Raw genomic sequence first — 19,042 nt, forward strand, 5'->3', positions numbered from 1 at the left:
ACTGATCTGGTCAGTCAAGTCTGAATTTTTCTGTGTCAGACTTACATTCTCTCTTTTTACAGTCTCTAAATTACTCAGGGTATTCTCATAGGTTTCCTTCAATGTACACAGCTCTGTGCTGCGAGCGTAGACCTCATGGCGTGAGAGTTCCAGCACTGCTTTAAGCGCGCTAGCCTCTTGCCGAGAAACCCCTAACTCTGTGATGAAGTTTTGCACATCTTTCTGGGACATCTCATAGCATAGTTTCCAGTCAGTTCTTGTTTTCTTTGATTCGCTTGGCTCTCTGCCTATGATGGTAGCAGTAGCCTTTGTCATCTCTAGGCGTGTCGTCATTCCTGGGACGATTGCGCCAGGCCCTATGGGCTGTTGCTCATCTCGGCGCCTTTCTGACGCATGTCCTGACAGTGCAGGTTCAAGTGGCTCGTTCACTTCCCCTGTGACTTGAGGAACAGTTTTCTTTCTTTTTGCTTTATTAGCTCCAGAGATATCAGTGGTACTGGGCACACACTCACTGTTATCAGCTTCCACATCTTGCTTGCACTCACAGGGCGTTGCTTGCTTTTGCAGCTGTTTGTCTTTGAAAATTTTGGGGCACACATCTTCCATGTGACCTACTTCACGACAGGCCCCTCATACTAAATTCATCTGCGGGTACGGCTCTCCTCCAGGGTCGTGATCATAGTATGGCCTGAAGGGACACTGTTTTGTATGGTTACGTACATTACACAACAAACATTTCACGTCGGCCATTTTAGAAACCCGGCAGGGACAATTTGCTAGCTGCAATTTCACTCACTTCAGCAACTTGCATACAGCACTTGCTAGCTGCAAATTCACTCACTTCAGCAAAAGGCATTAGCTTTACAAACAGCACTTGCTAGATGCAAATTTTTTTTTTTTTTCAGCAAAACATTTTGGTTTTCTGTTTGGGTTCAGGGTGCTATTGCATCCACACTTCGCACATTCTCTGTGTATGCTAGAAGCACAACTGATATACACAGTGGGACAGACTTCACTCATAGCATCTGTACTTTAGTTCAGCTCGGCGGCCATTTTAAACACCCGCATTTATTTGCAAACCCACAGACTTTTTAGTGTCTGCCCGCATTCTCCACCATATGTGACAAACGCCCCTCTTTTGTAGTGCTGACGTCTGTCTGGGTTCTTCCCGACACAGTCTTCTAGGGTTAATTATACAACAAACAGGATCATGCAAAGTATTATGCTGCTTAACTCAGGCTTCTGCCTGCTTTATTTTCATCCAAGTAAGGTACTGCAGCTTTAACATGTGAAGGTTAGAGGTACTCAGATACTTTCATTCAGCAGTTCACATATTTCAGTGTTACCATATTTCCCACACTGTTATTTCAAGAAATAAAACCAAAATCATATAAGCAAAATCCTATCCCTTTCAGGGATCTAACTACACATCAGAATCAGTCTCTCTAACAGCTGCTGGCCAACTAAACTGGTTCCCCAGCTTAAAACAATGCTCTCTCATTTAGGGTCACAATATACAGTACAGTCTTTTAGCAACAGCAGTAACCATTTGTTTTGTCTTATCTGTTCGTGGAGTCCAGGCAAATCCTCTGGTACTGTGATACGTGGAGGGGCCGTCAACCCCGATACTGGATGCAGGGGAGCAGCGACACCCCCAGCCCCCAGGCTCCAAGGAGAGAGAGTGAAATGCAAAACCTCTCTGCTCTAAGTACCTGTGCATGTGATTAGAAGAGCAGGTGAGGGAGAACTAGAGCCATTGTAATCTGTGGTCTGGATTTTCCATCCAGCTGCCTGAGTTAATGGGAAGCTGTGGAACGGATCATTAACTATTCCTGCACTTTCTGCTCTAAAACGGGGCAGAAAGCTGCCTAACATCTTTGGACTATGTCACACCTCATTAACTTTTACCAGGTCTACCATTTACGTGTTGTAAGTGGTCTACACATGCTCTAACCTCACACATTAATAACCAAAGGAATGTACATTTGTATGTATGTTTGATTAGTAAATGGCATAATGCACCGAATGTTTAGCCATTAAAATAACTACTACTTGCTATTGTATTTTTGTTAAGATATCATGCAAACATTTCCCTGATGTAACCATATGAACATATCAATATCTTTGCATTATTTAGCAGGTAATGACATTTAGCTCAAGAGGCCACTTGCTTCCTGAAATTATGAAGGAGGATTAATTTTTCAAAAGGGATTAGTATCTGTATGGAAGGGATTTTAGTTTAGTAGCAGTTAATAGAGTTAACAAAAATTGGATATGTGAGGCACTATGTTATTGCATTAGAGATAGGTTCCAATAATTCCTATGGAATTATTATACATTTAATGTACATGTCTGACATAAAAATTAAAACCCTATATAGTGTGGTTGAATGGGATGTGCGGTGGTTAATTCAGTGTTCGGTATCCATGACAACAGACCAGCTCCAATCATGCTTATTTCTGAACGTTATGTACATAAGCAACCTTTTGTTGTAATAAAATCATATTTGAGAATTATTGCTTGGTACAATCAGATATACGTCATATTAAAGATATCATTTATGATAGTTTGTATTAATATATATATTTACAGAGAAATACCTCCAACAAAATGGGTCAAATAACAACTACAGCATAGCTACTGTACATTGCAAAGGTAGAGGTATCCATAGAACCCAAACTACAAATTAGACACGGGCAAAACGAGGAGTGGGGAGTCATCCAATTAGCATATTCCCCGTGTATCTCAGATATGCCCATTTTTGGTGCTCAGGTGTTTCTCTATATGTTGTTTTGAAGGTGCATTTTAGGGGATATATAGTACAGTATGTAGCACATGAAATTCTAACTATTCTCCCTCCACCTCCCCTGCCGCTCTCCCTCTCCCACCCCCATCTCTACAACAAACAGTTCATTGCATTTTCATGAGTATTTCAGATCTCATCCTGCCCAACTCATGAATATTTGAAACATAAAAAGCGTACACATTTCAAATACATCCACGTAATTTTCATCATTATAGTTTTTGTTTATTAGCAAATGGAAAACAAACAAAAGTATGTATCTTTTTCGTTTAATCTATCAATAGATTGAAAAAAGAAAAGCATCTAACCACACGAGCATAGGAAATCTACTACTGCTCATGTACGGTAGCAGATTTACAAAGGTAAAACAATTATGCAAACACTAGTAATGTGTATGTTCTCGCAATTAGAGATGTGCAAAATGTTTGCATGAGGTGGTGACCCATGCAACATTTGTCCTTTTGTAGTCACACATTTCCATCATCAGTTTGCCGTCAGAGCTCGCAAGTGATTCGCCGAACATTAAGTCGATGCGTGTTAATAATTAATTTAACATGCTAACTCCCACACACACACTGAAAAATGGCTTTCACCAGGAATTTAAATTGGCAAATAACTGCATTTTGAATACTTTTCGCACATCTCTCCTCACAATGTCATTTTATGTGCAAATTCTTAATATAAATTGGTCACTGCATACATTAATGTCAATTGATGCTTTCGCAAATTCATTTTGATTGTGAAAGAATCTTTATCACTAACACACTTATAATTTCTACTAATCGTATGGAAAGCATTATTTATTTTTAGAAATTGCTCTCAAAATTTTTTATTGCATCATATACAATATATATATATATATATACCGGTACTTAAAAACAGTGTCTCTTGGAATGTTATCTGTGCAGGGTTCTGCATAAGTAGTCAGTGAATTGGTTCACTATAAAGCTCTATGTGCTGTGTTCCCAGGAGTATTATCATGATATCAACTGTGATCATTTCTGTGTGCATTGTTTCTTGTTATTTTCCAGGATACACATCTAGAGGATGGTACCTGAAAATGTAAGGCACAAGCAGGGTCACTGGTATTCCACCAGAGGGAGGATGTAACCATGCCACCTTTGGCTACTAACCTGCCCTACTCTTGGCAGTAAGCCCTAGTAGAATCAGGCTGCCAGTAGTCAGTATGGGTTTTTCCCCCTCCCTGGTGCTGCACTTGAGTGACAGTGGGAGGCGGTGACATCAGGCCTGAGCATGTCCAATCATGGGACATACCTGGTGCCCTCCTCCCAGCTGTACTTAAGGGCAGTGCCGCCCCAAATGTAGTAGTGTCTCTTCCACTTGAGAGAGGCAGGGATCATACAGGCTTGCCTGGAGCTTGGCCTACCCTGTTCCTCTTCCCCTTGGGGGAGAGGGAGTGATAACCTATATCCCTGGTCCTGTTAAGAGGGCCACGGAAGAGCTAGGACAACTGCAGGGGCCCTCACCTGTAGTAGTAGTCCAGGGACCATCCTCAAGTTGACCATCCCAGAGACTGCTGTGGGCAGAGATCTGCCTTGTTCCTGTACTTTACAGACCAAGAGAATAAATGATTCCTGTTCTTATTATTCCGCCTAGTGTGTGATCTTACTGGTGGGAGAGGTGATAGTTCTACTGTAGGAGATCATCTCCACCTATCTGGAGCCTACAGCAGATGGAGGCGATGCACTGCTGGAGAATCATGAGGGTAATGTACCCCAGAAACCTGATCCTGTGTCCCCACTACCACCGGCGGACAGCTCAGCCCTCCTGTTACCAGCAGGTATCATGCACCATGCGACCAGTAATGGCAGAATCTCCCAGAGGGTGGGGGAAACACCATTACATATATGTATATGTGTGTGTATATGTGTGTATGTGTGTGTGTGTATATATGTATATATATGTTATATATAAACTGCTCATCATATATATTTTACCTCAGTAATTACCCTTAAAACCTGTTTTATCTCACTAACTTCCACATAAATCAATTGTACCTCAGTAACTGCCCCGCATATCTATTTCCAGTCATTTCCATTAATATCTACTTTGCCTCAGTAACTGCCCCTCATATATATTTTACCTCAGTAATTGCCCATAATATCTTTTTTGACTCAGCAACAGCCCATCATATCTATTTTACCTCAGTAACTGCCCCCTCATTGCTCTTTTTACCCATGCATTAGTAGTTGGGATTGTGTGTCTATTTTCAAGATCGGTATAATTTGTTTTTGATAGTTGAGAATGCAGAAAAATATTTATGCTTTCATTCTTTTTTCCTATTATGGATATACAGTAGTGTTCCTCAAGTAGACTAAGTAACCATTATTTCAGACATCATTGTTAGTTCAGAAAAACATTCAATACCTTGAATAAGGGAGAAATAATTTCCCTTGGTACTGGAATAAACATCATATTACTTTACCTGTATCGCACATGCTCAATTGTATCATGTGTCAGCCTGCTGATTATGCTTTGGCTATGAGGGTTGCCTAAATGACAAGTGAGACACAGGAATTAGTCATTGTACATTATAATGAGGTTTTCATTTTAATAGTGTAGAGTGTAGTATACCACTATAGCATGGAATGAGTTAAATCAATATCATTTTAAAAATTCACATCTAACAGCAGTTGCTGCAGTTCTTTTCAATACTATGGGGTAAATTCAACTGTCTCTGACGTTGCCTTTTGTGCTGTTTGTGGATGAGAAATCCCCATTGACGTAAGTGGGAAATTTCATCCAAAAACAGCACGAACGGCAATTTCAGAGACAATTGAATTTACCTCCAGGGTCAGTGGTTTAAACACTGTGCTGCTAAACTGTGCAATGTGCTGGGGGGCCCAAGAGCACAGGGGGCCCTGCTGGCCGGTGCTGTAAATTGGGCCGGATGGAGGCCAGAGATCGGGCCGGCTGCTGCCTCTCTGTTGCTTGATGCGGGGGCGGAACCATCATTCAAACAAATCCTTCTATGTTTCTAGGCGCCCGCATGGCTCAGCACTCAAACAGACTCAGAGCAGCGCTATCCCGCCCCCCCCCTCCCTTCCAGGGTTGAAGTGTGTGAGTGTATTTGTTTGTGTGTAATTCTGTGTGCAATTGTGAATGTATGTGTGGGTGGAAGTGTGACTGTATGTGTGTGACATTGTGTGTGTGGAATTGTGTGTGTGGAATTGTGTGTGTGTGCAATTGTGTGTGTGTGGGTATATGACACTGTTATTGCATGTGTGTGACACTGTGTGCAATTGTGTGTCTGTGTGTGTAATACTGTTTGTATGGAATTTTGTGTTTGTGTGTATTCAGTTTGGAAGGGGGAAGAGTAAAAAAAGGGCATGAGATAAGGGGGCAAGAGAAATACAGTACATGGGGGAGTGTGAGGATGTGAGAGCAAAGTAGTGTGTGAGAAGTGGGGGGGGTGCTCGCAAGGCAGCTGACACAGAGATCCTGGAGGAAGCTATTTATTAAATTATTATTTAGGGGGCCATTGACTTTTTTTGTAGGGTGTCCCAAAAAATGTAGTTACGCCACTGCCTAATGTGTAAACCAAATTGAGACAAGTATGATTTAACAATGGCCGCAACACTGCCACTTTCAGATGAATAAATATATTAACAGTAACACTGGTGTATCTTTTTATGTGACCCCAAATTAACTACACTTTTCATGTAACCTTCAATGTCGTTCTGGAGAGGCAGAATTTTAAGGGATCTCCTGGAAAAGAGTGATGGCATTTTTTTGGCAGAAGATATTAAGGTTGTTTTGTTTATGTTACAAAATTAAAATTTGTAAGTTTGAAAATTAAGTAGATTTTACTTCTCCCTAATGCCCAGAATAATTATTGTGAAAGCAGATATGCTGTGTATTTGGTATCTTGTGCATTTGGTCAGAAAGTTTAGGCCAAACAATAAAACCATTAAAAAAAAAATCCGTAATTGGTAAAGATAACATTTTATTATATTTGTATGCTAAACATTTTTGAACATACATTTTTTTTTTGGTGTATAATGTATAACAAAATTTGTTTACAAACCACTTTCCTTTCATAAAAAAAGTCTGCCCACCTGTAGAACTTCCAGATGGGGTTCTAGCGAATACAGTGAAAATAGTTGCAATAACACCTCCCAAGGTCAGGAAGAAATAAAACCTGATAACACCAACATGGAGGACAAGATGTGGCGTTCCTGGAATAAACCATACCCCACTATCCTATGAGTATATGGATAAGGATGAGGATATCTCTTATGGGGAACCCAAACCGAGTCACACCCACAAAACACCCCGTGGATGGTGAAGGTGCCTAAACTCGGTACGCACCGAACAGTCCAGTCTCTATGCTGACGAGTGTGATCGACAGGAGCAAGAGCAGGAGCAGCAGATTTCTGAATATTTACGCCACCTAAGGCAACTGCAAGAAAAGAATGGCGTTTACAGGAAAACTGCTGAAGTTGCAAATAAAGAAGCATATCGCAGTATCCCTGATGTGAGGGAGTCGTCCAAAACAAAGAGGCGGAAAAACAAAAAGAAAAGCGGTACTTCACTCACCATGGAAGGAACAGATACGTCCACAGACCAAGCAACGAAAAGGGTTGGTTGGGGGTGAGGGGGGTGGGGGGGGGGCGACAGGACCTGCAGCCAAGAAAAAAAATGGAGGATTCATCCCGCGGATGACAGAATAGCCCAAAGCCGAAGTCATGTATCCCAAAGAAGTGTTTGTCCGGTGATAACAGTGAGAAACCCTCAACCAACCATGCCAGGGAAGCGTAGCCAGAACCAGTGAGTGACGATCAGCCCTGAAGATGCACTGCAAGCTGCGTAACTGCGACCTGCTCCATGAACAATTAAAACTGGAGAAGGAAGGTAACGCTGAGCTACAGAAGACTGTGCTCGCAATTTACTCTGAGGCCAAGACCGAATTGGAGGATCTAAGGATTGATCTAGATACTGCGAATAGTACTATTACCGCCATGGATGAAAAGCAGAGGAAGTCTGACTGAATGATTGCTAATCTGAAACAGAAATATTAGGAGGCACTGAAAGAGATTAGAATATTTTAGCAAGAGATTCGCAATTGCCATAGAGAGTTGGAAGTCTCTCAGAATGAGGTTCACACTCTCTGCATAGAACTGAATGCCTAATACACATATTAACACAACGCTCTCTATGAATGGCCAAAGGTTACCTGGTGCAAAGGGGGAGAGACATACATATTAAACACTAGAGATAGTGACCACAAGGCGTCACAAAAACCCCTAATGCACTCACGGTATGTCAATAAATGTAGCAAATATAAAGCAGCAGTACAGTGACTGATACCAAAACCCTCTAATGGGGATAGACCACCATCAGGTCCTACGAGACCACTATACACAGAACAAAAAATAATAAACCTTTATTAACTGTAAAATACGACAATAACCGTGATAAAAATATATACAGTGTTGTTTAAAATCCCCAGCGACGGGACAGAGGTAAATAGGTATGTATATGCACAACATACAAACAGTGTGGTGTCACGGGTACAGTGACCAACAATATTGATAAGGGAGTCAAAAGTAGGCAAACCCTACAGTGAGTTAAATGTATGCCCACACATAGGAAATAAACAAAACCTATTAGGCAGTAAAGCATATGATTGTAAAACTAATGTTGTTACATATCTTAGAAAGTACTGACAATCAAAAATAGGGGAAAAAGGAGGGTACCCACCACATAAACCCAATACAGTGAGTGGGGCAATGCACCGGTCAAATGCCAGTGTATCCTAATGGTATTAGAGGTAGTACAACCATGAATCAACAGTGGTACGAAGTGTAATATAGGTACTTTGATGCTCCCAATTGGCTACACACTGGCAAGTATAAGGCAGAAATAGGTGCAATGATAATTATAGGATGAATGCACAATGACATGGGAGATCAACCTGGAAGGCTTGGATCCTGCCTTAAAAGGACCATACGACCTTAACACAGTGCTCATTCCCCATGCCAGAGTTTCAGTAACTCATTCCCCTGCCTGCTCCGTCTCGCCCGCGTGACCGCCAGAGGAATGACGTCACTTCCCCCCGATGACCGTTTTGCGTGTCGTGGCACACTTCTTCACAGGGTATAGTGTAATGTGTATAGGATTCGTCTTAGGTATACAGATGGGGGGAGGGGGAAGGGGACAGAAACCTCTGCTCAGCTAATAGTCAGTTTAAATGAGTGAATGAGTATTGGTGCTGTGCTGAGAATTGTTATAACGAATACACTAAAGAAAAAGGACTCAGCTGGTAGCACTTTATACTCTAAAGTAAATAATAATAGTAATGGTAAGGGATAAGGATTACAAATAATTTTAATGGTATATCTCTTAAAATAAAGGGGTGTACATAAATGAGAATAAAAATGAACGTATATCCCAGTCAGAAGCCTGCTATAATCAGGATGTGATGAGATATGTGCTAAATAACTGTATAGTTAAGAAGCTTGACACACAGACCTGTATCCCCATATACAATGTACTGTATATGGGGTAATATATTAGCACTAAGTAATCCCTCCTTATTGTAATGTAGGAGGGCTATTATCAAAGTTGAAGAGATATATTCCCTCCTCCTTAATGCAGCTGAATTAGTTAAATCAATTGTCAGTCTGCTGCAGAAAAAAGTGCTATCTAGTGGTAAAGTCTTCACTATTTGGAGGTGACTATGCTTAAACAGATCAGCCTAATGTACCCCTGGTTATTGTAGGCTAGACACTTAAAAAGATCCTTGATTAATATCAGGATATATGAGATCAGTATTGCATAGGAACCACATACCGTTTGTATGATCAGGCAGTGGTTACAAATGCATCCGATCAGTGTATCAGTTGCAGGCTCTGTAAGTTGGCCTGCTAGGTCAAGCTCCTCTCACTAGATTGGGTATAAGTCTATGTGGTGTTCGGAACCACTAGCCACAATCGCAACATTAACTCATATAATTATATATTTAGAGCTGAGGTATATGCTGAGCTCGCCGTGACAAGAGCCACGCCTCCGCCGACAACCGTTTCGCGTATGCACGCTTTCTCAAGGCTGATGGCAAGGGGGCGTGTGCTCTCCCTGGTCTCCTTATACACACCTTTTCATGTCCAAATTGGAGTTCCTTATTAACCCCATCGGTGCCATAGCGTAAGTACTTTGTTCTGAACATGTCAGTAGAACTTTGTTAATGAATAGTACTAGGCCATCCGTACTTATGAAGTATGCACTTTATATATATGTATTTAAACTCAAATCAAATAGTTTGTATATTGCATTTTAATGCATTTGTGTTACCTGAAGTAACGATAGGTACGGGGGGGTGGTCAACTCACAGCCAATCACGGCGTGAAAACTGCGGACAGGGAGGAAAAAGCTATGATTCTTTGTACTCTTTCTATGCTCCAGTACCTGGGACGCCTCTCCTCCTGCATCTCACTATGCCCTCCCTATTGCTTTTTCTGTTTACTGTTTCCTCACTCCTTTGTGAATGTCTCTGTTCTCTCCAACTTCCCCACTCCCCACTGCACAATTATTTATACACCTTTCTTCATCAACTTCTTTACCCCTCAATAAAAAAAAAAAACTACACAAATCCTCTATTCAAACCCCTATCTACTGATCCCTGATGCTGGGGACCTCCCCTAAGCCTAAACCCAGACATACACACCTGATTTCACCCATGCCTCCTTGCCTTCTCTTCCCCTGTAAATTGTGTTAACCCTCTCATTTTAATATTGACTAACCTTAAAACTGACCCCACAAATAAAGCATCCCAATAGCCTGTACTCGTGGCTATTCTCCCACACTCAGTCACTCGTACCACCCATTGTGGCCAAGCACTGCCATCTACAGCACTTATTCCCTCACCTGCAGTCTCTAAATTTCCCATCAAACCTCTTAGATTGTAAGCTCTTCAGGGCAGGGATTTCCTTTCCTATTGTCTAATTTTGCTGCACTTATTGTATTGTTATAATTCCCTGTACTGTTTTCTTTGTGAAGCAATGAGTTCACTTTTGGCGCTATATAAATAAAGACATACAATATGGAGTAACGAGCCCCACTGGTTACTGTATGTACCAACAAAGCGAATAGCCTCAGTACCGGTAATGTTAGTCTGTAAGCTATCAGTCAGGAGTCAGGGTCATGGGGTATGCAAGGCTCGATGATAGGCTCTTTTAAGGATTTTTTTCTATAACCCCTTTCAATAAAGCATTGTATCATATCTTTGGCCTGTGTCTTAAGTTCTGTTATGTCAGAACAATTCTGCCAAAGGCACAGAAATTGCCCAGTAGTAATGCTGTTAATCATATAAGTGGGATGATGGCTGTCTGCCATGAGCAGACTATTAGTGGAGGTGGGTTTGCGATATATTGTAGTAGCCAGCTTGCCATCATCTTGTTTGGTGATGGTTAAATCAATAAAATGTATTTATTCGCGTTGGACCTCAAAGGTAAGTTTTAAATTATGATTATTGCTGTTGAGTTTATTGATAAATCTCCTAAGAAACTCTTCTGCACCTGTCCAGAGCAACAACACATCATCGATGTATCTAGTCCAAAGGTCTATATGGTCAGTATAGAGGGTGTTATCCTCCATGAACACCACGTCTCCTCCCACCAGTCAAGATTTAAATTGGCATAGGTGGGAGCGCACATGGTGCCCATGGCTGTGCCTTGGATTTGATGATAGACTATATTGTCGCAGGGAAAAAAAGGTTTTAGTGAGAACAAAATCCAAGAGTTTAAGTATAAATTCATTATGAATATGGAATGCGAGTTTCGTGCTTGAGGAAAATAAACGACTGCCTTCAATCCAACATCATGAGGTATACTAGTGTATAAACTTTCGACATCAATCCCTACCAAGATGGTATTGGTGTCTATAGTGATCCCTTCTAGTCTTAGCAGAGCTGCCTTAGTACTGTATCTTTCACGTGAGATGGAAAAGGGCGAAGAAAACAATCAAGATAGATACTGGCGTGTGAAGTGAGATTGTCAATGCCTGAGACAATTGGTCTACCAGGCGGCAGATTTTTACCTTTATGAACTTTTGGTTCAGTTGATAGAAAGATACGATGGTAGGGTTATTAATTGAAATAAAATCGGAATTGCTTTTAGTAATGACTTTATTCTCAACTCCAAACGTAGGTATCAGAGACAGAACTGAATGCCTCACTCCAGGAGGTCAACAGAGGTGAACATATTGCAGAATGAGTTTCATAATCTCCACATACTGTAGCACTGGATACCTCAGACCAAGAGATCAGCAGTTGCCGCAGAGAACTGGAAGTCTCTAAAAAGGAACTTCACAGTCTCGCCGAGGAGCTGGACATCTCTCATACAGTTGTCTACTGTCTTAATATGGGTCTTAAAGTCTCTCAAATGAGCTTCACACCATCAACCTAGTGATAGAAGTCTCATGCCAGGAAACCGCGAGTCTCAACTCAGAACTGCGTAAATGGAAGGAGGTCTCCAAGGAAGCCCTGAATATTATAAAGACTGTAAAAAGAAAAAATACAAGGCTAAAAGATGAAAAGTTAAAAGAATTGGAGCAACGCACACAATCAGAGAATGTACTGTAGAGCAAACTGCAAGGTCTGCGTACACACCTGCAGAATGCCGAAGAGAAGCAGCGATCTCTGCAGGAAGAAAATCTGCAGGCTGCTAAAGAAGTACAAGTGCTGTAGGAACGTCTAAGAACCAAGTATGTCCTTGCAGAGCAGCATGAGGAGCTGAAGGCTACCTGAGCATCACAAGTGCATCGCTGGAGGCCAAGCTTAGAGGCAAGGTGACTCAGTATGAGAGGGAGCACGAGCAGGTCCAGAAACTGAAGCAAGAGCTAAACTTGTTGAAGATGGAGAGAAGCAGCAGAGTAATTCAGAAATACTACAAAACTCTTGTACAAGCAAGGTTGGGGAGAAAAAGGTATCTGCACAAACACTGCAGCACTCACCATACAGATTGCCTACAGCAAGCTAAAGTGCCAATTGTCTTCTCCAATCCATATGGAGAATGAGGCGACAAAGAGAGAACTATGAATATTTGAAGCAATGTGTCATTTTTCTCCAGTCAAATGTTAGGAAGGTGAAGGAGGACATGTGCAGAGGTACACAATGGAGACTGTTGTAAGGTGAAATTCTAACAAGGCTTTATTGTGCCTGTCGCTTTAAACAGCAAAAAAAAAATCAACATAAGCGAAATAGTGAGCCAACCAAAAACCCCTATCTCTGCTTTGGAGACTATCTATACATGTAGCTCAGCCCTCTCTGACTAGGTTGGTTAGCTAAGCTATTCAGCCCAAAATCATGGAGACATTTATCAATACACAGACATAGATAATAGTCGTATACGAAAAAGTCTTATCTGTTAGCTGGGCTGCTGTAGGGGAAGTTTCTCTGCTCTCCTGGAACTGCACCCTTGTGTGCACAGAAAATGTCAGGCTCCAAGTTTAGAATCTTGTCCCCTTTGTCTTGTGGTCAGCTTGTCACTCAAGACATCTGTCCTTCCTTGGTTCAGCCCCATTGTGGACTAAGGAATCTCTGCTCTGTCTCCAAATTTCAGCTCAGGTGTCAGCCAAGGAGTCTCACTTCCTGTCTCAAAAGACAGGCTTTTCTAAGCAATCTAATCAGGCAAGTGGTGTTAGTTAATTGCCTACCAGCAGTTAACCACCACACTGCTGGATTAGAGGCACATTTGTGAACAGGGATAAGTCCCCGTTACATACCTCCCCTGTTTGTGGGAAGCTCGGGCTTACCACGGCCAAAGCCCATCCTTCCACTCTCATCTGAGATCTTTCTGTGACTTGAATGAGAGTGGATGGAGGAAGAGAACCCTCTGTCCCGCTTGGATTGGAGCCCTTTCTCCAGTTTATTTTTGTCTCCTCCCAAAGGTGCTTGAGATCAGCACTCCTCAGTCGCTCGAGGAGGACTTTTTCCAAGTAAAGTCTTTTTACCGAGTGCGCGGTCATGAGATTTCCGTTGCGTCGGGCACTCCTCTTTTGTAGACAAACTGTATGGTAACAGTTGTAGAGCAGTTAGGACTAGCCCTTAGAGTTTTCCGCTCCTGAAGCGGTCTTTCTGCACCTTCCCCACACAACGGAGTCGTCAGTTCAGCGTCTTTGGGACTGAGTTGCACCTCCATCTCCCTTTCCAGAGAACGTCCTATCTTTTCAGCTTCCTCAGCTAAGGATTCTTCTGGCTTTGATTCTGCACTCCTACCTCTGTTTGTTGCCTGTTGGGCAGCTGTAGGTTTGGCTAGTGCTTTCTTAGGTGGCTCAAACTTCGTAATCTTGTTTTGAAGGTGCGTGGAGTCCCCAACTCTCACTGTACCCTTGTCCTCACGGGAATTAGATACTGTGGATACTGGTGCTTGGGCAGAGCCAATACCTTTTCCCGTATTGGAGGAATCTGTAAGTTACTGGTCTGCAGAGTCTCAACCTGTTTGAGTGTGTCTTGAAAGTCTCTTCTCAGGGAATTTATCTGCGCACTTTGCTTTCTCTGAGTCTGTATCAGTGTCTCCTTCATATTCTGGAGCTCTGTAATTTTTGTCGTTAAGGTTGCCGCTGCGTCTGTTTTCTCCTTGGTGTACTGACTCAAGAGAATGGAACGGTCTCTCTGTCTCTCCAGCTCTTGCTTCAGTTTCTGAGCCTTCTCACGCTCCCTCTCATACAGAGTCACCTGGTATCGAAGCTCCGCCTCCAATGATGCTCTGAAGACATGCAGCGTGGCCTTTAGCTCCTCACACTGCTCTGTGGGGACGTACTAGGTATTCAGACGTTCCTGCAGCGCTTGTACCTCTTTAGCAGCCTGCAGCTTTTCCTCCTGCATCGTTTGCTGCTTCTCCTCAGCATACTGGAGATGTGTACGCAGACCTTGCAGTTGGTTCTGCAGTCGGTGCTCTGCTTCAAACTTTTCATCTTTCAAAAGTTTATTTCTTTAAGCACGTGCAGCTTTTCATTCTTTCCCTTGACGTGTTCTGTCAACTCAGAATTTTCTTTTTTTAATCTTAAATTTTCTCTTTTTTCAGTCTCTGTACTATTCAGGGCCTCCTTGCAGTCCACCTTCCATTTTTGCACATCTGCTTGGAGGCGGGCTGTCTCCTGGCATGAGACTTCCATCTCCAGGTTTAGGTTCTGAAGCTCCTTCTGAGAGACTTTGAGACCTAAGTTAAGATGTAGGATAGTTTTCCTTGAAATGTCCTGCTCCTCAGTGAGACTGTGAAGTTTCTTTCTGGAGACTTCCATTTTTGTGCGGCAGCTGTTGATCTCATGATGTGAGGCATCCAGTGCTATGCCGAGTGTATGAACCGCCTTCTGAGATACGTCTACCTCTGTCCGGACACTGTTGACCTCCTGTTGTGAGGCATTCAGCTCTATGCGAAGAGTGTGCATCTCTTACTGGAAGACTGTCATCTGCTTCAGTGCCTCCTCATACTTCCACTTCAGCATAGCCATCATTTTATCAGATTGGCTCTGCTTTTCATCCATGGCGGTAATAGTAGAGTTTGCAGTATCTAGCTCAGTCTTGAGATCGTCCAATTCTGTCCTGGCCAAAGAGTACATTGTGAGCTCATCTTTCTGTAGCTTCACGTTATTTTCCCGTAGACGATCACAGTCATGCCTGTAACCTTCAGGGCATCCCCAGGGCTGGTCAAGGGATCGTCACTCACCGGTTCCGTCTCCGCTTCCCTGGGATGGTTGGTTGAGGTTTTTTCACAATTAGCACCGTACAGACACTTCTTTGGGGTACACGACTTCTGCCTTGGCCCTCTGGATATTCGGTCATCCGCGGGACGACTTCTCCATTTTCTCTAGGCTGCAGGGCATTTCGGACCCCCTGTTCCTCCGCAAGATCTGCAGATGTGTCTGTTCCTTCCACGGTAAGTGAAGAACCGCTTTTCTTTTTCTTTTTTCGCCTTTTTGTTTTGGATGACACCGTCCCCTCAGGGATACTGGGGTCTCCATCTTCATTTGAAATTTTAGCAGCGTCACTGGATCCACCTGGCTTTTCTTGCAACTGTAATAGCTGACGGAAATATTCGGTGATCCACTGCTCCCGCTCTTTCTCCCGCCGATCATATTCGTCATCATAGGGAGCGGTCTTTTCGGTTCGTACCGAGTTCAGGCACCCCCACCATTCTTGGGGTGTTTTGTGGGTATGACTCGGTTTGAGTTCCCCATAAGAGATGTCTTCCTCCTCATCGGACTGGAAGGGCCACTCTTCCGTGGGGTAGGGTTCATTACAGGAACACTGTATTTTGTCCTCCATTTTGGGGCCATCAGGTATATTTTTCTTCCTGACCTCTGGAGGCGCTATTGCAGCTGTTGTCACTGTATTTGCTAGAACCCCCAACAGTTCTAGTCCTACAGGTGGGCATATTTTGCTTGTAGAGGTCGTATCTCTCACAGGCCTCTCTGTAGACTTTTTCTTCCCTTTGGTAAGTTTTACAACATTAGCATTACTGTGCATGCATTCACTCTCGTCGTCTGAATAAGGCCTGAAGGGACACTGCTCCGTGTGGTGGGGTTCTTTACACCAGGAACACATTTTCTTCCCTATTTTTACAGAGTCTGTATTTGACTTCAGCTGGGTGGCCATTTTAAATCCCCAAGGTTCTATTTCTTTAAATACAATGCTTGGTAGCTGCCCATTTTCTGGCTTCAGCAAAGGCATTTGCTTTAAACCATTTACTTGTTATGTGCAATCCCTCCGCTTCAGCAACAGAATTTGGTTTTCTGCTTGAGTTCAGTAATTTTTAGTCTCATCTTTGGGTATTATGGCATTCACTTTCCCAAGATACATAGGCAGACTTTTTTTTTTTTTTTTTTTTTACTTGCAAAAAAAAAACATTCTTTGCAGTAGAATATTTATTTCACTCCCGGCAGGGTAATTCAACACTCAGCAATTGACTTTGGAATACCTTTTACACAGTTCAGCATCCCTTTTTCAACTGTGGGGCAATTTTACACTCAGCATTTGTTTGCTAAAAATTCCCCTGCTTCAGCACAGTCTTACATCAATTTTCACACTTTTCTGCATATACTCTATTCACAGCTGGTAGTCCTATGCTGTGTGGCAACCTTTGCAAAATCAGTACCGCTCGTGGGTCACCATCTGTATTCACGGCTTCAGCGAAACTTTTGAAAACAACAAACACCTATCCCTTTTAAGGGCTGACTCACTTCTTGAACCCTGACTATGGCTGGAAGGCAAAACCCTTATTTCAATGACCATATTACACTTTGTGATAGGCAAATAAGGTTAACCTGCTTCAGCAGTCTCTCTCTCTCTCCTCTTGGGATTGGGGAAAAGAGTCCATCTGTGGTTTTGTAGGTTTCAGTGGAGTGTAAGTTTCCTGCCTGGGTGTGTATCCCTTTAATTTTGATCTCTGCTGCAGGTGAATCTTTGTTTTTGTTGCTCAGGTTTGTTTGCAAGACTATATGCAGGCAAAAGCACACAAAAAAAATTCCACAGGCAATCTCCGGCCCTTTAAACTTTAAAGGCCACCTCCCATCCCAAATTTCTGACACCATATGTAGGAGGTACACAATGGAGACTGTTGTAAGGTGAAATTATAACAAGGCTTTATTGTGCCTGTCACTTTAAACAGCAAAAAAAATCAACATAAGCGAAATAGTGAGCCAACCAAAAACCCCAATCTCTGCTTTGGAGACTATCTATACATGTAGCTCAGCCCTCTCTGACTGGGTTGGTTAGCTAAGCTATTTACCAGCCCCAAATCATGGAGACATTTATCAATACACAGACATAGATAATAGTCTTATACGAAAAAGTCTTATCTGTTAGCTGGGCTGCTGTAGGGGAAGTTTCTCTGCTCTCCTGGAACCGTACCCTTGTGTGCACAGAAAATGTCAGGCTCCAAGTTTAGAATCTTGTCCCCTTTGTCTTGTGGTCAGCTTGTCACTCAAGACATCTGTCCTTCCTTGGTTCAGCCCCATTGTGGACTAAGGAATCTCTGCTCTGTCTCCAAATTTCAGCTCAGGTGTGAGCCAAGGAGTCTCACTTCCTGTCTCAAAAGACAGGCTTTTCTAAGCAATCTAATCAGGCAGGTGGTGTTAGTTAATTGCCTACCAGCAGGTAACCACCACACTGCTGGATTAGAGGCACATTTGTGAACAGGGATAAGTCCCCTGTTACAGAAGGGTCTGCAGCAAAGATGATACAAATAAATTAAGGAAACTGCTGGTGTGATTCAATCCAGATACAGGTCCTACATCACAACCAACCAAGCTAGCTGTGCATTGCTATAAGCGCACCTGGAATGCCATCTCAGTACTACGATCGGCTTTCCAAACAATTCAGGAAAGAAGAACCGAATTACAACTGAAAAGCACAATACCAATACAGTCATGCTACTGCACCGACACACTTTATTCGAGCAAATGCCTGGTTTGTACCTGGCAGAAACCTGGAATCCGCCGCTGCTCACCTCTTGCATGCTTCGTTGCGTTTGCCTTCCCAGCCACGGTTCATGCCTGGCTGACGGGGGCCTGATCTGTTAAATGATAATGAGAATGATTTACTAGGCTGCGATGTTTCGATTGTCCACCAGATGGCATAAACTCATGACTTAAGTAATGTGTGGCCTTTGCAAGTTGTTTCGTTTCCAAAAAAAAGTTACTTTATCCCAGTACAGTATGCTAGTGTGTAACTTGTCCTTGAGACTGAAGGAAGAGTTGCAAAAAATGTATCAATTTAGGCTTTACATACAGTAATGTATTAAATAAAGACAAAGATCATTTTCACTTACACTATTCTACAGAGACATGAGTGTTCAAGTGGAGCCCGTGTTCCAAAAACCTGACAGAAGTTATGCTTATTTGATATGGGCCGCTATAAATGCAACAGAGGATAAGATGGCAACAGTTGTTCAAATTTATCAGTATTTTATCGAAAATTATGACTTTTACAGATTTTCGCCAACTCCTCATTTGTGGAAGCATGCAATAAGGAAAAGGTTATGTAGTGACCCCTGTTTTCACCGTATTGAGCCCCAATTTGTTGGAGGGTATTGGTGTGTGTCACAGGGTTTTTCCCGTATCTATGATAATGGAGGCGGCAAAAGGCGAAGGGTCGTGTTAAAACGAAATAAGAAGCGACAGTCCCTGCCAAGCAATGCGCCAGAACCAGAACCAGCAGCAGCACCAGCTTATCATCATGGTCCCGCCGTCGGTGACAACTCTGAGATGGATTTCGCAGCC

General features: G+C 42.7%; 1 protein-coding gene across 1 annotated transcript in view; it reads right to left on the minus strand.

Annotated features, from left to right (window-relative positions):
- The window catches only part of MOCOS (molybdenum cofactor sulfurase), a 510,054-nt gene that overhangs the window by 397,900 nt on the left and 93,112 nt on the right, over window positions 1–19,042 (minus strand). The window contains exon 3 of the mRNA XM_075585954.1: window positions 5,250–5,316. Within this exon, the coding sequence (XP_075442069.1) occupies window positions 5,250–5,316 (67 nt within the window). The remainder of the gene's footprint in view (window positions 1–5,249; window positions 5,317–19,042) is intronic.

Source organism: Ascaphus truei, chromosome 2 (assembly GCF_040206685.1).
Source record: "Ascaphus truei isolate aAscTru1 chromosome 2, aAscTru1.hap1, whole genome shotgun sequence".
NCBI lineage: Eukaryota > Metazoa > Chordata > Amphibia > Anura > Ascaphidae > Ascaphus > Ascaphus truei.